The sequence below is a fragment of the Rousettus aegyptiacus genome, unplaced genomic scaffold (genome assembly GCF_014176215.1).
Source record: "Rousettus aegyptiacus isolate mRouAeg1 unplaced genomic scaffold, mRouAeg1.p scaffold_m13_p_12, whole genome shotgun sequence".
NCBI classification, from domain to species: Eukaryota; Metazoa; Chordata; class Mammalia; order Chiroptera; family Pteropodidae; genus Rousettus; species Rousettus aegyptiacus.
The window spans coordinates 49,017,252-49,042,788 of record NW_023416287.1 but is presented as its reverse complement, the minus strand read 5'-3'; the positions used below and the strand labels follow the sequence as shown (position 1 = coordinate 49,042,788).

At 38.8% G+C, this 25,537-nt stretch overlaps 1 protein-coding gene across 1 annotated transcript; it reads left to right on the top strand.

Annotated features, from left to right (window-relative positions):
* Positions 1 to 625: 625 nt before the first annotated feature.
* On the top strand, positions 626 to 24,951 carry RAB12 (RAB12, member RAS oncogene family). The gene is made up of 6 exons (XM_016120979.2): positions 626 to 1,105; positions 13,448 to 13,508; positions 19,853 to 19,991; positions 21,959 to 22,048; positions 22,638 to 22,742; positions 23,742 to 24,951. The coding sequence occupies exons 1-6, from the start codon at positions 880 to 882 to the stop codon at positions 23,853 to 23,855; spliced, it is 735 nt and encodes a 244-aa protein (XP_015976465.1). The 5' UTR covers positions 626 to 879; the 3' UTR covers positions 23,856 to 24,951.
* Positions 24,952 to 25,537: the final 586 nt, after the last annotated feature.

The window sequence follows — 25,537 nt, the reverse complement described above, 5'->3', positions numbered from 1 at the left end:
ACTTTGAAAAAGGCAGCAACCAGGGCTAAACAGATTTCGTGCTTCCTGTGGAAAATGGAAGACGTACAAGATAGGAAAACACGAAGCAGTCTACCACTCGATCCGGGTGCTTCTACCATACGTGGTAGTGGTGTGCGCGAGAGCGGGTCTGGGCAGGAGCCCGGAGTTGGCCAGGTGTGACGACGGAGGCCTGACTCGGGGACTTAACGGGCGTCCTGGCAACACGGTGAGTTACAGCAGTACTTGGGAAGACATTCCTTGAGAGTGTAACAGGCTTGGAGAAGCGATGGCTAATAACGGGCACGGCGAAAGCAGGGAAAGGACAAGTGAAAAAAGAAAAAATTAAGTATACGGAAGAGAAAGAGGGAAGACAAAACGTCTGACAAAAAGAAAAGAGAGGGAAGAGACTGATGGCAAGTTCAGCGGAAGTAGAGCACAAGGGGTACAAGAAAGCAAAGAAGGTGAAGAGAAAAGTTGGCAGCAGGGGAGGCGCGCGGGACCAGCGGTCCTCCTGCCGGCAGGGGACGCGCGTGCGCCCGGCCTCCCTCCCCGCGCGGGTCCCGCCGCCCCGCCCGCTCGCCCCGCGCCTGCGCTTCCTGCCCCTCCTCGTCCGGGATGCTGCTGCCGCTGCTGCGGAGTAGCTGCTTCCCTTCCTCCTCTCCCGGCGGCGGCGGCGTGGACGCGGGCGCGGGGAGCCGGCCAGCGGCGCAGCTACAGCGCGAAGCCCACGGGTCGCCGGGGCCGCTCGAGAGGGCGGACGCCGAGCCCGGGGCCGACCCCCGGCGCGCGGCGGAGGCCGAAGGGGCGCCGGGGCCCGGGGCGCACGGCCGGGGGGCGGGCGGCGGCGGGCGGTGGGCCGAGCGGGAGCCGTATGCGTGCATGGATCCGGGCGCCGCGCTGCAGAGGCGGGCCGGGGGTGGTGGCGGCCTGGGCGCGGGCTCCCCGGCGCTGTCAGGCGGCCAGGCCCGCCGGAGGAAGCAGCCCCCCAGGCCGGCCGACTTCAAGCTGCAGGTCATCATCATCGGCTCCCGCGGCGTGGGCAAGACCAGCCTGATGGAGCGCTTCACCGACGACACTTTTTGCGAGGCCTGCAAGTCCACCGTGGGTAAGGGCTGGGGGCTGGGCCGGACCCCGGGCTGGGACCTCTTGCAGCTGGCGCTGCCCTCCCTCAGTCCCCAGGGCTAGTGCCTTTAGCTCTGTCGGCCTCGTTCTCATCGCGTCTGTGCGCCTTTTTCCAACTGTATGGCCCTGGGTGGCCTTGCATTTGGTGGATGGGCCTGTCGGTGAAATCTAGAGGGAGGGGGAGGCCCCGTGGAAGCCCCTCGATCCTTTTCCCGAAGCCAGACAGATACTTCGTTGTAGTCTCCACACAGACTTACCCTTGGAGCCTCCTGGCTCTCCATCCTCTTCTACCACAAACCCCTCGCGCCCCACTCACGGCCCCGGTCGGAGCGGGTTACTGAGCACAGGCGTCGCAGCGTCCCCTCCCGCAACCTCCAAGTGGGATCATGAGGCCATGGTGATACATTAGTCCCGTTCAGCTCTCGGACACAGTGTGAGCATCTCTTCGCGGAAACTCCTGGCCCTTAATCAGTCACCCAAGAAAAAGGTGGTGTGAGGTGGACAGCAGGCAGGCAGTGTAGTGAAGTTGAAAGTTATGCCTCTGGCTGGAAGCCCAAGTGGGTCATCTATAGCTAATTTTGGTGCCTTAGCTTTGCCTCACGAGGAGCATTTCACCGTAAACCAAGGGCTTATTTTCTAATTCTGAACTCATTTTTATGATGCGCTAAAAAATGAAGTTTAAAATTCCCTGTGGAGGATCTGTAAAGAATATTAAGACTAAAACCATACTAAAGTTCTTACTTTAACTGTAAGTGCAGGGCAGAGAGGATTCAACTGTACTTGTCCATGACCTCAACCCAGGACCCGCAAAAATAGAGACAAGTCCTCCAGTACTACCCAGCGGGGTGAAGTATAACAATGAAGTAAATAGAATAACAATCCAGGTCAGGAAGTATGATGTCCTCAGTACCTAAAAGTGAAACTGGAGGGGAAATTTTTCGATGGAGTCAACATAGGTGTGGGTAGCAGTTGTTTCTATGGAAAACCCTTTAAAAACTCTCAAAGCTGGGGGAACCCCGTAGATGAGATAGTTCTTCAAGATAAAGGGCAGTCACCTAAAATGAGGGGCTTTCCTAGGGGAGGTCCGAGAATCATTGGATAGTATTTAAATTTGAAATTCAGAATTAAGAGTATCATTCTATATTCTTGTACATATATTTAGTATTGTAACTAGTGATAGTCCCAAGGTGGTGCGATTTGGGGATGAATTGATTTTAAGATGGCATGTAACAACAACAACAAAAATACTACATTTAAAATGTCTTAATGAAAAATTAACTCCTCAAATTTCATACTGTCTTGTTTTATTTGTGAGAATTTGTTTCCCTTAATGCTTTTTTTTTTTTTTTTTGGAATAGAATATTTTAGAAATATGTGTACTCTCTATACCTTGTTTTTAAAATGTTGACCTTGGTATCATGATATTAAAATTCAGTAGCATAACTATACCTGTTTCACATATCCAATCTTGGGTCATATAAAGTTCAGGGAGTTGTTAAACTGTCAAATGAGAGTGTTTATGCTGTTACTTAGTACCTGACATAAATAAGTTAAAAGCAATTCAGAATTATCAATCTTTTATGGTTCCACGCTTTGAAGTACATAAAAATAGAGAATAATATAGTTTTACTGTGTGATGAAGAGAAACCAGCACAGGCACTAAGGAGCAGGTAATAGGGATTGGGTGGATGGTGGTATGATAGGAGATAGATGAGCAAAGGTATCCTTTAGAGTAGGGCAGAGGAGAGACGACAAAGGGTTTTCTAAGCCAGGACCACAGTGAAACAGCACCCCTACATTCTGGGAAAGACTCATTAAGACACATGAGGAATGAATGCTTCAGAACCTTGACTACCATGCAAAGGAGTGTGGACCTTAAAACTGGAGCTATAAAGCCTCTGAGTACGGCTTGGGCATGGAGTTGGTGAAACTAATTGGGCAGGATTTCGTAGGACATTTGGGAATGAAGAAGAAAGTGGGCAGCAAGGAGATCAGGCATTTTGTTCATCTGTCCCCTTAACAAACAAACGTAAATACATATACTTATGCATGCACGTATGTCCCCCACCACTACCACTGTGGGGTTCCTCGTGCAGTTGGATTCTCGTCTTGCTCATTTTTGTTTCCTCCATACTTAGCCTGTGGTACTTGGCTTGATAAGTGTTTATTAACTGTAGGAAGTTCAGAAAAAGATGGTAGCTTCTGGTCTGTTCCAGAATGTGAAGACACTTTAAGAAAGCTAATTAACCCTCCTTCAAGCTCTGCCTCCAAGTTGCTTTTTCCTTCTACTTATCAGATCACTTACTGAGCACTTACTGTGTGTTGGGTCCTTTGCTACCCACTGGAGACTGTGGTGAATAGGACGTAGTCTTTCCAAATGTGGCCCAGAGTCCTGGGGAACAAGATGATCCAGGTTGACAAGGGAAGTGGTAGAGATGTGTACAGAATATTTGGGGAGCACAGTGGAAGTCCCTCCAACCAGGGGTAGAATGAGGAGCAGTCAGGGGAGGCTTCCTCCCCATTGGAATGCTGTAAACATAAATTCATTCTTCAGGTTCCTTTAGAAAAATGGTATTTAAATATGGTATTGGGTGTGGTGTAGAATTGCTGTTGCCTCACCTGAATGCCTGCCATCCGAGCAATTAGCCCATAGGTCTTTCTAAGGCCAGTTTGTCAAGTTTCATCTCCATGTGGTACAGTCAGCTTTCACATAGAGAAAGATTCTCTTCCACCGTAGCACTTACTTTACCCTGTCCAGGCTTGCAGCTGTGGTCTACTCATGACAGCAGAGTCTGGAAAAGACCATGCACCCTGTAGCTCAAAGGGGAAGAGTCTGAGTATGCGCAGACCATGAAATTGATGGCCTTGGTAATTCAGAGGCTAGAAGAGAGTGCCTCTGAAGTGCCTTTTTAAAATGAATCAGATTCATCTGGACTTTTTCTAAAAGAGCATAGTGGAAATCCCCAGGGATTTGAGATAATGAACCTATTTTGTAAAATGACCAAATTTGATTTTTTTAAAAAATTGTTAATCAAGTTGATTTGGGTCTAAAAGACAAAATCCACCAGGGTATGAAAGCTAAAAAGGCTGTTTTTAATTGACTGATGGAAAATTATCTGGATGGAGTATTATTTTCAACTGGTATCGTATTCATGGATTTGAGTTACTCAGATATAGCTAGCATAATTGAAAGCTTCTTTAAAAAGTACAGGAGCAGCTTTTTGAAGTTTGAGAAATGGAAAACTAGTTGGCTGTAGAAATTCACAACTAACATGCAAAAAACAAACCCATAAAAATATCAACCTTTGTTTTATTTCTGTGTAAGTATTAGAAGCTAGCTGCTATTTTTTTTTTATATTGAAATGGTTTTACCAGCCAGCACCTGCCCCCACTCCAGCATTGCATTCTGGAAAAAACACTAGAGTTATGTTGAGGACTCAACACTCTTGACTCAGGCTCTGCCACTCAGTAGTTTGGGATTTTAGATAAGTAATTTAGTTGTCTGCACATATAAAATATAACATTCTATTAGTTGTAGCTACAATTCATTGAACATTTACTATATACCAACAAAAGTACACTCTAATACACAACGGCAATTCTGAAAGTTAATCCCATTTTACACATGAGAAAGCAAAGGCTCAGAGAGTCAAATAACTTAGCCACTGTGGCACAGCTGGTCAGCAAATGGTCGGGGGCAGGGCTACAGTGAGTTCTTTCTAACTATCTGTTCTTTAGCTTACTTTGAGATTGTACTTTGTGTTGTGACATTTCTGATGGATCAGAATCATGAAACCCTTTCCTGCTTATCTAATTTTATCCTTCCTACAGCCCTACAAAGATAGCGAGGTCATTGATTTCTGGTATCAGTGAAGTTGACTCTCTAATTATGCCCTCATCATCACGTATCACTTACCTTCTGGATATTAAAGTAATGCTCTAAGAATTGCATTTCTTTGCTAAATATTGAGTCACATACCTTAAGCCTTTTTCATATTTATAAGAATTTTCTCAAATTTGGCATTTTAAGTAGATTAGGAGTAAGGTGGTGTAGACCAGAATTCTGATTTTCCTGGCCAGTAAAATTTCCTGCAAAGTGCTAGAGGCCAACATAGGATTGCTAATTATTTCATTTAGCCAAGTAAGAGCATTAAAAAAACAAAAACATTATTGCCAGCTTTTCAAACAAATGAAAAAGAACCCCCACCTTCACCCTCAAAAAAAAAAAAATTAAGAAAGACAGAATATCAGAATTAGTTCTGAGACCCTCTCTACTCTGGTCTTTGTTTTTCTCATTTTGCAGCAGGGTGTTAAACTTCACAGGCTGGCTCCTGAGAGTAACTGGCCTTAGAAGATGATAGTGCTTTACTGAAGCCCTGTTTTCACTGTTGCTGGCCATAGCCCTTGTATTCTCTTTGAGAACACATCCCTTTTGGGTCCTGTGTTAAGATGGTGTACTCAGGATGCCTGTCTCGAAGGTAGGGAAACTTAATGATGCAGGTGACTACATTTTATTGGGACTAGCCGTTGAGTTGGAAGCAGAGTTAAGGGGTCCAAGAAAAGGTGAATGTAAATCCCCAGCAGAAATGGCTTTCTTTGGGGTCTAGCCTTGAATGTGAGGTGACATGACTGATGAAGTGCAGTCCACGAGTGACTAGTCAGCTTTATCTAGAATTACTGGGACACTGACTACTTGTATTTTGTTCTGGAAACTTAAGACAGATTTTTGTTAGAAAACTCAGAATGAGTGTCTAATACTGGATTCAAATTCTAAACTGTATTTTATTTTGCTCTTCTGAAGTTAAATATAGTCTTCCAAGCCAATCTGCCTAAGTGTTTCACTTAGAATTAGAGAAAGTTGTCCAGAATTCCCACTCCAAAAGCTCAGCACCGTAGCTCTCCAGTGTTGTTTCACTCGCCTGCCAAAATGATGTAACACGATGACTCAGGGAGATGTGGATATGAGAGGAACTGATACGTCTCAGTTAACAGTTTTTATACCAGCATATGCTGTGCATTGCATGATTAGGTTTATTTGATGAACTTAATGCAAACGGATCAGATCAGCTTGTGGAGTGTGTGTGTTTTTTGTGAAATAAAGTAGCTTATCTTTCAAAGAAAGTATGGAAGTGTGGTTGCAGTGGGATTGTTTAGGTTGAATAAAAATCTATTTAAAGACTTGGCTTAAGCGCCTTCAGCCTTTCTTTCACTGTTCTGCACCGGCACTGAAGAAGAAAGGTTTCATTATTCATGATAGAGATCCAGATTCTTAGAGGTTGCTTCTCTCCCTCCAGTGTGTGGAGTCTGCCAGGAGCAACACTCTGTTACCAGATCTTGGAACTGGCTTGAGAAGGCGGAGTTGATTCCTTTGAGAACTGATAGGTTGGAATTATTCTCCAGCCTTGGGTGCCAGATACATTGTTCTAATTAAGTATTTGTTTGAATTCGTAAAGAAAACAAAGCTTTATCCAGTAGTCAGCAGATATTTTTGAGAAGCTGTTCATATCTGTGTAAGACACCATTCTGCTAACCATTTTATAGGACACAAAGCTAACACCTGCTCACCTGGCTTGTCCTTTTCAGAAGGGGAAATGAGTCAGGGAGAGAGCTATAATAAAATGTTAGAAAAGAGGTAAAATGCTTTGCTGTTGTACTTCAACAGAGGAACTATGTATTATTTTCCTTCTGTCTTTTTGTTGCACATCTTTGATATTTGGAAAACTAAAACTGGAGACCTAAAACAATGCCCTGATTAAGTGTAATTATGGAGTTTCTTTTAAAAAAGATCCTTTTCCTTTAAAATCAGAAAACAACACAGGATTAACAGAATACTGTATTCCATGGAAATCCTTTGCCCCCCAAATCTGACAGCCTCCACTGTTTGGTTTCTGATGCTTACATAATGCCTTCTTGGTTTACAAAACAAAACAGCAACCTGAAATTCCACTCCAGACAAGCTTGTGATGGAAGTAGCTGATTAATAAAAGTCTCCTGGTTTTCCCCAGCTTAATTTAATATAGAAGGTTTAGGACCCCCTAAGCCAGGACTGAGGTGAAGGAACAGGTCCCTTCTAAATGAGGAGCTTCGTTATTCTTAAGTGTTGTCGCTTCTCATCAGGCCTGCTAACTCAGCTCTTGTTGACTGCTGAAGAGTCACACACTACCATCAAATTTTCACTCATAATTTTTCACTTAAACACACTCGCCTTTCTCCCTGGACACTACTCTTACCTAGGTGTTCCCCCGGGGGAGGGGATGGTGTGGGAAGTGTGACTTTCGGAGGTAGGCTCACAGTCCTGGATTTCAGTGCCAGCTCTACCACAGGCTGTCAGTGTTTCTTTAAGTGAGTGACTTAACTTTGTTTTCCTCATCCATAAAAAGAAAAAAAAAATAAGTAGGACTTCTTTCCTATCTGTTGGTATAGGAATAAGTGGGGATAAAATATCTTATGTACCTGGCCTAGAAAAGGCAATTATAAATGTCAGTTATGTTCCCTTCTTTTCCTAATTCATATTACTGATGCAAAAACTCTGAAACACTGCAAAAAAAAAAAAAAAATTCCCTTATCCTTTGGAAATACATAATGAAATATATACAGGTGAATATGAAATATCAAAATGTAAACACGTGACCTGGGTTAAGTACAAAATCCATTTAACAGTCCCTGCATTTTTATGGACCTGATCTGAGTCATAGTAAAGTGTATATTTTTTGCATAAGAAGAAAATATTACTTATCCACCATTTGCTCATCTGGGTTTTTTTGTTCCCCACCCCCACCCCATTCCTCCTCTTCCCATCATTATTCTTCTCCTCTTGTGACCAGAGGTCACAATGACTCTGCCTTTTAAGATAAGGGTCTGTGCAAGCAGGGAGCAGAGGAAGGCCTGCTCATGCAGGAACAGTCTGTTCGAGCCAGCCAGCCAGCTCCATCCTTCACTCGTTCAGTATTTCCCTAGCAATGAAAAATTCTTTTTAACATTAAATATATGTTTATAGCTCCCTTCCAGTTATTCCTTTCTTACTCATCAGATGAGGTTGTGCAGGGAGGGAGGAGCATAGCCTGGAGCTATTCAACCCAAGTTCAAATCTGTGCTCTTAATGCCTACCAGCTCGGTGACCTTGGGCAAGTTGCTAACCTCTCTGACTTAAGTTTTTTCATCTAGAGGACAATAATAACATCTGCCTCAAAAAATTAAGAGCATATACTGCAGTGAGTTTACACGTCTAAAGCCATTAGACTAGTACCTGAAGCATAGTAAATACCACAAAAGAGTTAGTTCTTATCTTTTTACCATGAAGAAGGGAATAAACCTCTTTCTGTGAAATTCTTTCATACGCATATACTTCACGGAAATGGAACTGCCTGCCTGTGCCGATGGGCTCCGAAGTGGTGCACGTGCTCAGCTCCCCAAGCCTCTCCTTTGGTAATCTTCTCTCCCTACCTGATGTAGTTCATGGTGTCTCTGTGTGTTTGTTCCAGTCAAGTACAAGGCTATCTCCTTGTGCTCCTGCTTGTGTCAGGGACACAGAGACACAGGGTGGTCTTTATGTGCTGGAGTGAAGGCATGTCCAACCTGGAATGAAAATGAGGCAGACCTTATTAAACTTAGGATAGACATTTGATATCCTCAGGGTTGATAAGCATGTTTTAATGACATAGTTATTTTGCTATTTTAATGGTACCTACTTCTGAGACAGTGAGAATATTTTACAGTTATAATAGTTTCGGTTTCATAGAATACTCAGTGTATGTAGAAATCAGGTAATATTAAATAATAGGATTTCACAATTTCAGGTGCCTTCAGTTCAAGAATTTAAAAAGATGGGCTACTGACAGCCAGTTTTCATTACCTTTTTTTTTCTTTATATAGTGCTTTCTGGTGGGAATTTCTATTGTACTTTGCTTTGGTAGATAGTATTTAGTCAGAAGACTGACCTATGTTCAGGTGACTTGTTTGCTAAAGTTAAATTTATCTTTATGTGACCTTGACACATATCTTAATTTCTCACTCTCAGTGAAAATGCTGGAAATCCTCTCCCTTAGTAAACATATCCAAAATTGGATGACACTATATAAGGTATATATCCTTGAAAGAAAAGCCAATGTACAAATTTAAGATAGTTATTATAAAGTGGCAGTAACTTCACCACCTGAAACTTAATTGAGACTTAATTCAAAGTCTGGAATCTTTCAATCCTGAAAGTGTTAAGTAAAATAAAATCTGAAATTTGGTGGTAGAATGGAACAGAGAAGAAAAAAGGGAGGACATCCATTCAGCTGTAATCATAGGCATGGACCATGGTGTTATTTTTGTTTTTATTTAGCTTTTGCTGGAAAAGACTATGCAGAAAGATACTTCTGCTTATTTTGCTACTTTCATTTTCATAACTTCTTATGGCCCAGCAAAAAGAAATACAGTAATGTTTTGGAAATATTTTGCCTTAAGGGGAACTTACAAATTTAACAGCACCTAAGTACGCCAATTCTTTATGCTATTGCTAAGATTTATGAAAGACAAATACAAAGAAAAAAGACAAATTGCAAAGTTAAGCTTTGTTATTTAACAGCTTGATTATGGCAATTCTGGGTCATTTGCAGAACATTTCACTTTTCCTTTTTTTTCACACATCTGACTTTCAATATAACAACTTTTCATCGTGAGCAGTGTTATAAACTTGAATCTGGGTTCTGCCATTCAGCTAGTGTGTGCTGTGTGACCTTAAAGCAAATCACTTTGTCCTCTTTTCACTCTGGAGTTTTCTTCTGTAAAATGAGGATAATAGTGCACTCCTCGTTGGCCTGCTGCAGGGTTCCACGTATTGGATATCAGGCACAGCATGTTTGACAAATGCCCACTATCGTTACTGTTAAAGATAATTAAGATCAAGAAGATGGTGTACGCCCATTGATACAGGGTTTATAGCCTTGTGACCTGTGTCCTTTCTGATTAAAATATTTCTAGAAAGACTTACATAACACTGGTAAGCTTAAAGACAGGTAAGCTCCTATTGCCAGAATAATACACTTAGTGGCCTACTCCCCATCTAAGTGACTGAGTAAACTGTTGCTGTAATAATCCCCTGGGATGGGCGTATGCAGGGAGAGGAGATGAGCATACTAAGACTGCCTCATCCACTAAGGATTTACCATCAATGATAGGAATTGTAGGAGACATGAAATATTCCATTTCTGGGGTGATGTATGTGTGCTGAGCACCCCTGCTTTCACTGCTCCCCTTCTACTGCTCTGCCCACCGAACACAATCAGAACATTTGCCCTTCCTTTTACATGTTGGGGCTTTTTTAAAACACTGGGTTCTGGATTTTCCTAATTTTTCCAAAAATAATCAGCATTTCTCCTTACATATCCAGAATTTAGTGGAGAAGAGGAGGCAGGTTTTCATTCATCAAATTTATTGAGTAGTTCTTGTGTGCCAGGTAGTGTCCTAGGCTTTCAGGAGTCAAGAGTGTCTGTGTCCTCACAGGGTACACCAACCAAAAATAAAACAACAACAACAGTGTGGTACGCGGTAGAAGAGAGTTCAGGCCCAAAAACTGGGAACACAGATGAGGAATGAGGGTAAGGGATAGAACCATCAGAAGGATTCAGATAGGAAATCAGTAAGGATGTAAAAGGTTTATGGGCAGACAAAGAGGTTCTTTAAGAAGAGAGAACAGCAGAGAAAAGTATTTCTTGCCAAATGCATGGTGTGTTAATTTAGGTCAGTATTGACTAAGCTCTTTGAGGGCAGAGACTATCCTTACCAACTGATGGAGCCGTAGGAGTGATTGCTTCTCCTCTTAGTCAGGAGACATATAGGAAACTGGGTCTTCAACAAGGGTTATAGATGGAAATTAAGTTGCCACCCTTTTTGTCCCTATTTGTTTATAAACATTGGTTCTAGACATTCCCCCTTGGGAACATCTCTGTGCTGACTTTTCCCAAAACAAACTGAATATTTAAGGATGACTTGTTACCTTTTATTAAGGATCATTATTATTTCTATGACATGGAAATATTAAAGTAGACAACATCAGGAGATACTTTTGACTTGATGTAAGAAGGTTTTTAAGAATGTTTGGTTGTATACTTTTATACAGGGTATGTTTAAGCCATAAGTTGGAGTAAGTTTCTAGTCATTATAAGCCACTTAGCATCTATTAGATTTGGTAAAGGATGTATCATTTAAGAGAGAGGACTAGTTTAATAAGCTGGTTTATTTTATGGAGTTTTAGATTTACCCACTGGACATTTCTCTGTTGTTAGTTACTTTGTCATTAATCTACCCACTAAAACTAGATAATCTTCATTTTGGCTAAATTATTAATCCTATTCACTTTCAACTTTGTTTTCCTATTAAAATTAGTAATGTATATATAATCACATGATGATATTATTAATCCTATTCACTTTCAACTTTGTTTTCCTATTAAAATTAGTAATGTATATATAATCACATGATGATAACATTACCACTTATTTCCTGATTTTGAATGTTAATGCCCTCTTATTTTTATTCATTAAACTTTATGGTTACAAAATAGTCCTAGTGTAAGATTTCTAAAGTTAGTTGAAAAACTGAGCCTCCTGACATGTTCCAGCTCAGAACAATTCTCAGAAGAGACAACGGCCTGATCAAAACAAAAATTATTTGCTCTGGCTGTTTCAAAGGATTCTTTTAGTTGATTTGAATCAGAGCTCACAAAAGAAATACCATCTATAGATTCTTTTTATTGAAGTAGAAGCCACTGTGATACATTTTACAAAAGTTACAGCTCCCTTAAGTAAAACTTAAAAAAATAATAATAATAACTGGAAACAAAAGTAAAATAGAGTAGTAAACATGACAATTCAATTTGTAAATCGCCGTTGTAAGAGTAACAAGGTGAGGTCCCAACTTGTTGCTAATACAAGGAAGACAGTATTTTGTCATTGAGTTGTATGTATCTTTTAAAATCACAACATAGCAAGTATCTGCTGTTTTTGCCTCTTAGGATATCACTTTAAGCTATGTTCTTTCCTTGTGGTTGAGTCATTAAGGAACTCTGAGGATGTTGGTGGTACACAAACATTCTTCCTGTTTCAAGGCTGTTTTAGAGTGTCATTTGACTCTGAAAAGCAAATGTGTTCCAGAACCGAAAGTAAAATTGAATTAACCAGATTTTATTCAGTGGCATTTACACTTAGATCTGGTGTAAGGGATTAAGAATTGAAATGTAGTAGAGTATGCTCTAGCTTTGTTTTCTTGTGACATTTGATATGCACCTTCCCTGTATTGTACAAGTAAGGCCTGCTGCCCCGCCCCCACCCAGAGTTGTAAACATGTCTTTGGTATTGCATTGGTGTCTACAGTGTGTTACTAATTATAAAAGCCTGTCACATGCCTTTCACTTCACCTCAAGAACCTCATCTGACTTTGAAGTGCTGCATCAGTCCCTTGAGATGGAGATCCTGGGAGTGAGGCCCCTGTTCTCTGTGAGGCCCTGTCGCACTCACTGGCACAGCCAGGCCCTGCCCAGTTGAGACCCCACAGCTTTGGGACCCTGGATACTACAAAGCAGCCAGGAAGTAGTTCCTATAGAGAATATGTAGTTCTCAAATTTAGCCAGTATCCCTTCATTTCTCTGAGTTGTGAAAATTGTGTAAAAAATGTTGTTCTGAAATATTAAAATTTTTATAACTGAGAAGCATATAAGGTAACATACACAGATTGAAATTTGGTTTTAAAATTATCTGAAGCTAAAGGCTGAATTGGAAAGGGACAGTGATACATGATGTTTTGCTTCTTAATATTAAAATAAATAAAAATTAGATATGTTAATTTGCATGAGTACATTTTAAAAATATTTTCTCTCTCACTATTGACAATATAATAAAGAAGTCATTTATATATTAACTAAATTTTATGTGAATACTAAAAAAATAATATCCAAATTCAGACTAAAGCTTTTTGAAATCAAGATTAAATTTTCTGTTTTGTATAAGAATTTTCCCCAAGATAACATTATTTAAAGCCATTTGTTAATGTGATTATTAAATGTACTTTTAAATGGTTTTTATACTAAACTTGTGGTAGTAATAGATTTTAATAGCAAATGGTACATAAGTAGTTCAGAGTAAAACATAACAGGTTGACTTTTACAGTTGTGTATTGAAGTGTAGAATGACCAGTCACAGATACTGGTATACTTCTGGTTTTCCCTTTTGGGATTTAGTGATATCAGTTTTTTGTTTTTCTGATAATATAAAAATGTACAAATAGGCTTATGTTTATGACAAATTGCATCTTAACTGTCTTTTTTCTTTATTTGATTTATTTATAGGTGTTGACTTTAAAATCAAAACTGTAGAGCTAAGAGGAAAGAAAATTAGATTACAAATCTGGTAAGTGGAGAATCTGCACCCAATAATTGCCATATGTGTTTAACAGTCCATACGCTTATCTAATAAAATTAACCATTTGAGCTGGTTTGCCTCTCCTACTTTTCATCTCCTTTGCTCGTGTTTAAGTAAAATGGGTATGAGAGAGAATTTAGGAGAGTCTCTTTGTTTCATACTCCATTTGCACATGGGGAGTTGTGGAAAAGAAAAACGTTACTTTAATGATAGTTTGGAGCCTTTATGCCTCTATTTTCAAATCATTTGACAAAACTGTCATCACTAAAATGATTGCTCAAGTGCTCATCTTCATGTTTTTAAAGTTACTTTGTTGTTTAGTATTCAAAGAAAGTCCAGTCTGTTTCTCACTAGATTTGCACAGTTTCAAGGCAGATCGCCTACAGACAGCTCAGGGACTGTCCTTGGTGACACAGTACCCCCATTAATACCAACTAGAAATGAATCCACAGCCCCTTTCTCACATTATAATCGTGTGAGAGACCACACCAGCTGTGTTACAACTGTGTTCAGCTCTAAGAGCTTCCTGCTGGCTCTTCGCAGCCCACAGTGGGCTTTTGGGGAACCAGTGTGTGGAGAAAGGGTCAGGTCTGGTGGTGGCTTCAAAGCACTCTCTGTGGTGTCCCGAGAATGCCCTTTTGTTTTTAACGACGTGGCTGCAGTGCACTTGGCTCACTAACTCCTCTCGGCAGGTCAACCCTCGCTCTGAGTGTCTGTCCACCATATGTGTGTTTGCTTTCATCTGCGTTAATTGCTGCCTCATCTGTGGCGTCATCGGTCACCTAATGCTTGAATGTTAGTGCCATGCCTTCATTCTTCATCCGTGTCCCTGTTTGGGGCACAGCTGCAGCCGAACCAGCCTTGCTTGCCCACCGGAGGTGTCTGAGGTAATATCTTCATTTGATCATCTGTGACTATGCAACCCACTTTACGAAATTGTTGGGTTTTGTTGGGTTTTTTTGTTTGTTTGTTTACTGTCTTTGTTTTTCATATTTTGGTTTTTGACTTGATTGTGAAACATTAAGTGTCTTACCTAAATACTTGATAAGAAAAAAAATGAATTGTTTCTTATTATATTAGCCCATGATTGGAAAGGCAGCAAACTGTTTTGTGTATTGCTTCCCAGTTTTTGAACTCTGGAAATGGCAGCAGAGTATCTTTGACATGAGCAGCTATTTCTAATTATAAGCTCTTTAATGTAAAGACCATCTTTAAAAGGAGTCAGAATATGTCTAGCTGTGTACATAGCACTTGTGGGTGAGATGTTTTGGTGGAGACTTCCGCACAAAGGAGATATAACTAGTATTAGAACGTTCGTGAAGCTTGCTTAGTAGATGACAGCAGTGTCTAATTGATGACACTGGCCTATCTAAAAAGACATAGCTTAATGAATGTGTTAATACTACAGTACAACTTTAGGCAGTAGTAATCTGATGTACAAAAGCGTGTCCGAATGCCCTCTGCCTCCCTGGAGCTCTGCCCACTGACGTCTGTGCTGGTAACATTGAGTGCTTCTGGAATCTCACTGCAGTACCTTTGAATCCCAGTCCATGGGGGAAAGTGTGATAGTGCAGTTCTGAGAAATGCATGGGGCACTCGGAAAATACTGTCTTGGATAAAAAAGCATTCCCCCAGATAGTTCCTCCTCTGCTTCTCCTTGGCTTATCACTCCTCAGACTTCATTCTCGATATTTTCAAAACTGTACAACATTGGCGAAGAATATAACTAAGGAAAGAAAAACAATGTTTATTGAATGTATTGAAAGATTGATTGCAAGTTTCCTATGGCGAATGCCCCAGTGATGTAGTTAGGAAGTAGGACGTGTCTTTTCCTTCAGGGGGAGACATCATTATTATTATCCAGTAAGTAGAAAGGAAATATGGGAGTCATGATTCATTATTTAAAGTTAATACCCAGCTTATTTTGGAGTTAGCAGCAGTCCTTATGCCGTTGCTTTGTGATTTGTGTTGTCATTGGCATGTTGTCATTTTAGTGTCACCAGTTGAGAACGTAGGAGGAGCCAGTGTAATTGCAAAGAGCTCTTCAAAGCAATTGCTGATGGCAGCTGTGCCCTGATTTTTAGACTGTCATCCATGGAAGCATTGCCCATCATTGCACTTGATGATTTCTGGATATGGCCAGTCTAAGCTAAAATATCATTTACTGTAGATTCCAAAGGATTAAGATACCAAAAGCTATAGATGTCTCTGTCACATTTTTACGTCACACTTTACATCATTGCCCCATTTTTCAGTTCTTTGATCATCTGTGGTTAGAAAAAGGACCAATTTCTAATCTCTGTAAAGTGTTTCTATACGAACGTATATAAGAACTTATAGTATGGCTAAAATTAAAATGTGGCTACTAGAATATAGTTTCATGTATTTACACCCAAACGCTATCCTAGAAATTACACACTGTGACTTAGAGTCATTGAGTTGAAATGGGCTTGAAGCCATGACTTCATCTCTTATCTTTAGGCAAACAGAGAGTTAAAATGCTTCCTATAAGGGCCCCTCATTCTGTCCATCATACCAGTCTTCACTGTTGGGGAATTTGGTTTTCACCAGTGTTCTTATGTTGACACAAAACTCCTTTCCTTTCATTCTGTGCTTGAAAGAGGTAGAGCACTTCATATACTGAAATTGGTTCCTGCCCTTCAAATGACTAATTGTGTCATTTAACTGGAATATTAAATACAACAAGAATCTTTGAATGTTCAAAGCATAATTTATTTATCATACTGAGGAAACAGAATTACAGGAATTTTTCAGTTTGCACCCAAAGCAGAGAACTAGTAACATTACATACTAGCTATAGCGATGATTTAGCCGACATTATTAATAAACTGCAAATCTCTAGAAATGGGTTCTTTATCGCTACGTTAAAAATTCAGGTTCATGGAGATAAAGAGAGGAAATATTAGGATGCTGTATCTTTATAGAAAGATGAAAGCATGATCAGATTGGTATCATTATCTAATTTTTTGAAAAGTGGGGACTTGTGTGCGATTTTTTTGGTACTGGCATATAGTAGACATTTACTATATACTTGTTGAACTGAATCGACATTTCTTTTTTTAATTTTTATTTTATATTTGTTTCAAATTGACAGTTCATTTATCCTGTTCTTTGACCATATATGATAGCAGATGATTTACTAGGGGAAATAAATCAAGCAAAAGAGCTTTTGAGAAAAATAGTAAATAAAAAATTTTCATGACCCAAATATTTTGGAAATATGGCCTAGTCTCTCACAGGAAGATGCTTTTCTGCCTCAAGCATTCAGAGCCAGGCATAAAAAGATGGAATTTAAGGAGTGGCCTTAAATGGAGAGTGGTGAACTATTAATGTTTTCTCATTGGAATTTTTGTAAGCTAAACTTATTTGCTCGGTTATTTGTGGTAGAATGATTGCCTCAGATTTTGCATTTGGAGGTCTTTGTCCTTTTTGTATGTCTAACTTAAAACCAACAGAGACAGCTAACTTCTTAATGTTTCTGAGATGCCTCAGTATGCTACTCATGCAACAGGTTTTTTAAAACTACATCAAAATGCCTTTGATTGTTGGATTTTTATTAAAACTTCTTTTAGATCTGCTGTACATCATTGTGCCTATAGATAACAATAGTGTATTTTATACTTAAAAATCTGTCAAGTGGATGGATCTCATGTTGTGTTCTTTCCACAAAATAAAAATAACTTTTTAAAAACTTCTATTATCTCTAATTTCTCTATTCTTCATCCCCAATTTCTGGATTCTAATTCATTGAATGTGTATAGAAATTAATGTGAAGTTGATTTACACTAAAAGCCAGCTTAAAGTTACTGAGAATACAGATTTATAAAATGCTCAACGAAGATCTTATATCTGATTGCTGTTTATATTTGTGGTGCAGCTCTCTTGTGATAACCACAGATTTTAGAGCAGAAAACTGTGTATTACTTTTGCTTCTTAAAGTAATGAGTGAGAGGTGTTATTTCTTAAAAGTATTCAAATAGCATAAATATTTTTTAATCTTTAAAATATTAAAAATATTTGATCAAACCCGAATGTGAACAAGCCACAGCTTGTGATAGGATGGCAAACCGTACTATGAAAATTTAACTCTTTATTGGTTTGAAAATATTAATTATGCCTCTAAATGCCGAAGATTCCAGAAATAATTTTATTCATTGATTCCTTGTGTAAATGAAATGGTATCTGAATCCTTTTCACGTATCTCGAAGGTACTTATTAGTGTGCCCTCTAAGTTCTTTTTAGAAATACTAAAGAATTCAGTTCTTATCTTTCATATTCAGTTTTCCAATTCTTTGGCAGTACTGGGTCAGAAAAAATAAGTTTATCGTGCTTTGAAATAGCATAAACTTTCTGCATTTTACACCTGTAACCTTTCGTTCAGCACATGTTCCTGACGGCCCACTCTGGGCCAGGTGCACTGCTGGACCCTGGTAGACAAAACAGAATGGCCCTCCAGCCCTTCCAGTCAAAGGCAGCAGGGTTGTTCCACCCTCTGGAGCAAAGCAGATGGCTTTGCTTTTTATGTGAGAATGAATTTGCCAACAAGCCTTTTTGGGTTGTTGTTGTTTTTCTTTTCTTTTTTCTTTTTTCTTTTTTTCTTTTTCTGCATGATATCAGTAATGTGAACTGACTGGTGACAAGTCCAGGTCGAACGAAGCCATAAATTATGTTTTAGGGACAAGTTCCACAAGGTGCACACTATCTCCCCTGCCCCCACCCCTGAAATTCACGCTGCTCTGCCCCAGGCTTTGAGTGTCCTTGCGGTGAAGAGCCTTAGTTTTGTTACTCCCTTTCCCCCGGCTTACTCCGCCATGACCTCTGTGGCACCTGGGAGAAGTATGCTAGGAGTTAGGGTTTTTTGGGAAAAGCTAAATTATAGATGATCTTTAAAAGAAATTCAAATTTCCTAATCAGAAGCTCGGCTCTGTTGAGCCTCATTTGTCTCAAACAGTTTTCATTGCTTATTAAATGGGGAAAATAAGTCTCAGCCAGCTTCTGAACACACTTAGTATGCTTATGTCATTCTTCATGTTGAAATGGTCAACTTCAGCCTGGAAAATAAGTTGTTCTTACATTTCAAAGTAGCAGTCAGAGAATAACGAACTTTATTGTTTTGCAAACCTGTTTGATATCCCCTCCTCTCCTTCTCTTTGACCACTTACTCAGTTTAGAAGAATTAGGACTGATTCTATAGCATTTTTCATTAGTGGGGAATTCTTATCAACAATTGAGGCTTTAACCAGACCTTGAGATGGGTCAAAGGAGAGTTACAGACTTAAATAGTTTAAGTTATTGTCTGTACATGTTCTCCTCATTGATGACTACCTCTCATAAAAGGATATTACACTTTCCGCCATTTTACACCTTAGGAAACTGAGCTCAGTTCAGGAAGGCCACATTCTCCACAGAAGCAGGAGTAGCACCCTGGTGCCCGGGACTCTGCAGGGAGCTGCACCAGCCTTGCTTGCCGGAGCAGAGCTTACCAGAAATAGCTATTATCCAACCCAAATAGGACTTGAGTCAGTGCTTTTGAGGAAATTAGGGAAGTAACAGCATATATATCCATTACAATGTCAATTTATAGAATCAAAATATCAAAATACCTAGAAAAACCAACTTGAGCTTAATATTTTATGACTGAAAATAGTCTGGTATCAGACCATTACTAATTTTGTGTTCATCTTTACTGTTGTTTTCCTGTTATAACAGTTTTCCTCAGTGTAGGTTGGGGACTTAGAGCCTTCTAGAACAAAGTTTATGGTTTTGTGGGAAAGAAAGGTATGGTCACATGAGCTTGTGTGATTTATAGTATTAAATTACCTCATACTTTTATAATTCTTGAATGTTAAAAAATTCATTATAAAGCTAACTGACCCAATGAGGTATAAGTTTAGAAATCAAAAATTACTTTTATGCTTAATGATATTTCTGCATGAGTTTTCACATTAGAAAAACATTTTATTTGAAAAAGTTAAAATTTTGCTTTGTACTGTATTTTAGCATCTTTAAATTATGTGGAATCTACCTTCTTTGTCTCCTACCTTTTTTATATTTTTGCCATAAAATTCTCATTTTTTTCTTTTCAAAACCTTGGTTTGAAAAAAATTGGGACTTCTTTATGTTTTTGTTTGAATGTAACTCAGAAAAGCTATCCCCCTTGCTTAATAATACGAATATGCACCGAAGGGATGAGTTACCATGTGACTTGAAGGAGTCAGCCTATTGGGGCCAGTGCTGTCTATTGCAGTGGAACATGAAGTTGCTCACAATGGTTATTGTTGGGGAACTGATTTTTTGCTGCTATTTCTTAGGGACACAGCAGGTCAGGAGAGATTCAACAGCATTACCTCAGCTTATTACAGAAGTGCCAAGGGGATCATATTAGTATATGATATTACTAAGAAGGAGACATTTGATGATTTGCCAAAATGGATGAAGATGATTGATAAGGTAGGTGTTGCATTTTTCTCTCAGATGTGAACTCTTCGTGGGTATTAATCCTTATAAAAGGAAGAAGGAGAAAACATATTTACAAAGCGTGCTTAATTGTTTAATCTATACAACAATCAAAGTAGGTATATATGTCCATTATCCAGAATCAGCTTATAAATAATAAAATCGGAGTTTTCATTCTGGTACCATGGGCTCTCTGACTTCAGCGCCCAAACGTGCTCATTCCACTGCATCAGGCCACTTCCATGGAATTGGGCACGGGACATTCTCATTTCTGCAGAAAGTTCACTTGGACACTCATCTTGTGAGTGACCACAGAGTATGAACCTCCAGGAGATGGCCTTCTCCACAATGCCTGTAGACACTCCAAGGACCTCGGTCATCCGCTGGACATCTGCCCTTAAAATTATAGATGTCCTTTAGTTCCTCATTTTACCCTTTAGCTCATGATTGACTATATATAGATATCCTGTGTCTATGTGATTAATGTAAATTGTGAGTTCCTATCTAAGAAATGTGTACCCAGAATACACACTTAGAAGACAGCAGTTGGGGGTGAGATGTGGTGGTGTACAATGACTACATTTTGAGAGTTTTCTTCTCTTTATGTAACAATTTGATGTTTAGTTCTTTTGCATAACAAGCACGCTCAATATATTATAAATTGTATTAAACCCATCGGTTAGATAATGTTGGAGAATGTTTGCCAATTTTACCAAGCCTGTTATCAACGTGTGCCTCTTTAAAATGTTAGGTATCAGAGTTACCAGGGTTACAGAGATGCCTAGGACCTGAGCCAGCCCTACCTTCAGCTCCCTCACACTCAGCTGTTTCTCATACCTGGGCTTGGGTTCTGCAATGGCATGTCGCTGAAACTGATTTCCTCCCATGCTAAAGCCACAGAGTGTGCTCCTAAGGAAACTTAAAAGGGGCAGTCCTCATTGCTGGTTAAAATGTTTGGAATGTAATGAATTTAAAACCAGAAGCAATGCACTCCACGCCAAGAGCCCCATTAGGTACTTGGGTTTGTGAAAGCTGCTGAGGTCTTGAGATCTAGTGCTCTCCTCCCTTTCATACTTGATTCATGCTTTTTCTTTTTTTGAGGAAGTGTTGTCATTTCTTAAGTGTTTTCTGTGTACCAGGCACTATTCTTATTCCACATCAGCCTATCACTCTTACCTGTACATTATTGGTAAGAAGACCAAGACCTTGAGTAACTTGGCCAAGGTCACGCCATTCAGGTTCCTAAAATGATTTTTTTTAGAATACTCAAATAAGTTATTCAAGAGATTTTAACCTTTTTAAAGAGAAATTCTGTTTTGCCTATATATTTTTTAAAAACTTAGAAATGTAGCTTAACTATTTTCCTGATACCTCATTATTATAGAAAATTTGGAAAATCAAGAAAAGCACACAAGTAAATTTTAAAAATTTATAATTCTTCCATCCTAAAAAAAAAAATTGTATTCACACTCCATTTAGTGTTGCATCCATATTTCATTAAATATTCTATCATGAAGGGTCTTCCTATATTATTAAGTGTTCTTCCAAAAGCATGTTGGTTTTTCCTTTTCTATGTATGAATTATTTTATATACCTTAACCTATTTTATTCTTTATCTGTTTTGTTGGACTTTCAGGTTTTTTTGATTGATGATCATTTTAAATATAGAGCTATGCCTTAATTTGAATTATTTCCTTAGGGTAAATTCTAAGGAATTATTGGTCAAAGGCTAAGAACACTGTGGCTCATAGTACCTGTTACCACGTTGCTTTCTAAAAACATGAGCCCTGTGAGAACCATCTGTACACCACAATAACCAGTCCTGCCTGGGATAGAGGAGGTGCTCAAAGATTTGTGGAGTGAATGAACAAATGAATGAAAAATGTTGGATTGATTTACATTTCCTGTCAGCATGTGACAATGCCCATCTTTGAAATGCAGCTTCTTTTAAAATTCCACAGTATGCTTCAGAAGATGCAGAACTTCTCTTAGTTGGAAATAAGTTGGACTGTGAAACTGACAGAGAAATCACCAAACAGCAAGGTGAAAAGGTGAGAGCCACGTGGGGAGCTGGGGAGCGGAAGAGCGAAGTCACAGTCCCACGTTGTGTACATTTAGCAGTTGATGTGCTTTTAACAAATGACTTATTTTTTTAATTATGAAACATAGTTATCACTGAATCACATCCTTCTCATATATTTGCTTTTTTTTAACTTTCTGCTCCCTTACATCCATTTTGAAATGGAAGGAAAAAACATGTTAGTATATGCTGCATTATTATCTAACCCAGCATTTTATACAGAGAAATATTTTATTTAAAGCATAAAATTGCTTTTAAAGCGTAAAATCACTGATTCCTTGGAGAATCAGTGATATTCACAATTTAAATGTCAGATACATTACAGTTTTAGACATGAAGGTTCCAGTATCACTGTAGAGATTTTGTTTTGTTATTTACTTAAAATATAGGCATTTGCTGTACTTGTGAACTTTATAGTTGAGCATTAAACGAGACTTCACAAATTTTAGTCCACCCCTTCTCTTGAAGTCCAAAACATATGCATCCCCCAGTCATAGGCCTTATGCTCATACATTAGACTAAGTTATACCCATGGAGAAAAATTAAACATTTTTCCTTAGTTTGCACAGCAGATAACTGGGATGCGGTTTTGTGAAGCAAGTGCCAAGGATAACTTCAATGTGGATGAAATATTTCTGAAACTCGTCGATGATATTCTGAAAAAGGTAAAAAAAAAAAAAAAAAGAAACTACATCATGAAAGTGTCATCTGAAACCTGTTTCCTGTATTATTTCTTGGTTGTGAAGTTTTTATTTCAAAAGAGAGGTACAGTAGTTTTCTTTAGACTTAAGAACCAAGTGAAGTTGTCACCTCGGCCAGAGGCATCCAGGTTGCTGTTAGCAGCAGCTGTTTCTCATCTGTCCTTGGTATTGATGTCCAGTATGTATTTGCTTAGCTTTAAATATGGTTTGGTGGATTAACTGGAGCCAGTGTAACAACGTGCCATGTTTATTTAACATTTGTGGTTTTTTTTTCTTCCTGTTTTTCCACAACGATTAAGTTATACAGAGGGTCAAAACCTAGTGGAATGTGCAAGAGAGTGTCTCAGCTGAGAAGCTCGGGTCCTTGCCTCACTCAAAGCTGTGCTCTCTAGCAGGAGCCTCTCACTGCCAAGGTCTTTCTGTGGTGCTAAGTGCTAGGGAAATTGCTAGCCAGCTCCACTGAACAGCACCAATTCCTTCAGGCATCTTTGGGCTTACATTCAAAGGCTTTTTAGTAAGAACTTTATGTTGTTATTACATATAATCTGCTCAGTTCAGACTTAGTTCAGAAGCTTCTAATAAAATGGTTGTTTATATAATTGCCATGAGAGGTTATTTCTTTCTTTAGTAATAATATAACCCCTGAGGATGCAGAACAGCTTTTTCATTTATTAATGCATTTTTTAAAGTTTCTCTTATATGGGATTATGAAAGTACACATTTATGATGAGGTCCATCTTGTCTCTTAGACCAGAGGGTATGAGGTAGGAAGAACAGTATTTGTGTTATGACGTGATGCGCCCTGAACCTGGTTTTTGGTTTCTTGGCTTAATATGTGAATGTTTAATTAAATTTCAATGATTTATATAAAAACACTTTGTTCTTATGTAATTATACGATTTGTGAAGCACTTACATATATTTTGTATGGTTAAAATGTATTTGTCTTTTGTGTATCCTGAAGATGCCCCTGGATATTTTAAGGAATGAGTTGTCCAATAGTATCCTCTCATTACAACCCGAACCTGAGATTCCACCAGAATTGCCTCCGCCAAGACCACACGTGCGATGCTGTTGATTTGCTACTTTGGAGAAAAAGCGGAAACGATTCCTGGAAAGGGGAAAATGTTCTATTCTGCACTACAATCATTTTGACAATTTCCTTTCGCACTTTGTAATCCAAGTCAGAGCTATACACTAACTTGTAAATATGCAAATATGCAATCCTGGGTAAGTTTTGGTTATAAATCACATATTTCCCTCCAAAATTATATTTCATTCATTATCCCAGTGTCTAGTGTATATACACTGGGAAACGTAGTACTTCTAATATGAAGAATGGGAGAAATGAAAGGTATAATGTTTCTTGAAATAAATAATATAATTGTTTTTGTTAATTATATTATGAGGACAAAAGATATTCTAAGAAGAAGAAAGAATGTGGTGCTTTGCTTACTGTTTTAAGAAAAATTTGTAAAACTAAAGACTTTTTGTTTTTAAAGCTATCTTAAGTGCTTTTTCTTTATTCACAAGACATTTCCCCCAGTGGTAGCACCTTTGAAGTATGGGAGTGTTTCTACCACAAAGCAAAAGCTCCATTCATCACTGTCATTGAAGGTTATTTATTAATGTTACGTAATGGTAGAATATTACTAGTTAGAGGGTAGGATTTGACTTGGCCCTGAGGCCTCAGAATCTCTCTCACAGTTTCTGAATGGACATACCTTATGCTTTTAAGAACTACAATGATTCAATAAAGAAAGAAATTGTTTTGAAACTATAGAAGATTTTAAAACAACTGCTGCTGTCCTAAACAAATCCTGTTTAAAGGAATTTTAAAGAGATACATTTTACTATATCAAAGAACATACGCGTATTTGCCTAAAACAGTCTATACCTTTGTGAAAATAAAACTACTTCCCTTTATGATGAAGCTTATTCCCGTTAAGCCTAGACTGTGTTCAATTTATTTTTTTTTTTTTGGTCTGATAATGAATTTGTGAACTCAATCTTTGGTATATCTTTTCTTAAACTGCACTGTTTTGTTTAGTCAAGATAAATAAGTAATTATGTATTTGAATAACTTGGTGTATCTTGAGTGTTGTGATATGAAAAGCATTGTGGTCTTTCTACACTAATGAAGTGCAAATAAAATTTTGTATTTATGAATGACAGTTGAGTTGCCACATTTATTTGTGTAATTATAAACTGAATATCTGGCAGTACTCTTCATAAACTCCACCTCTTAAGCTTTTGAGTGTTTTAGACATGAAAAATAGTGTCCTTCACATGGAAAAGATAATTTGGCAGTTTTTCAAAAGATTAAACACTACAATATGACCCAGCACTTCTGCCTCTAGGTATATTCCCCCAAAAAATTGAAAGCAGGGACGCAAAGGGATACTTATACATCAGTGTTGATAACAGCATTATTCACAATAGCCAAAGGTGGAAACATATTGAAATGTTCATCACTAGATCAGTAGATAAACAAACGTGTTCAAACAAAGGATTATTATTCAGCTTTTATAAAAAGGAAGGAAATCCTGATATATGCTGCAACTTGAGTGAACCTTGTTATGCTAAGTGAAATAAGCCAATCACAAGAAGACAAATAGTGTATGATCCCACTTACATAAAGGACCTACGATGGTCAATTTATAGAGACAGGAAGTAGAATAGTGGTTGCCAGGGCTGAGGGTGGGGAAAGTATAGAGTTAGTCTTTAATTGGGACAGATTTAGTTTGGGGTGATGCAAAG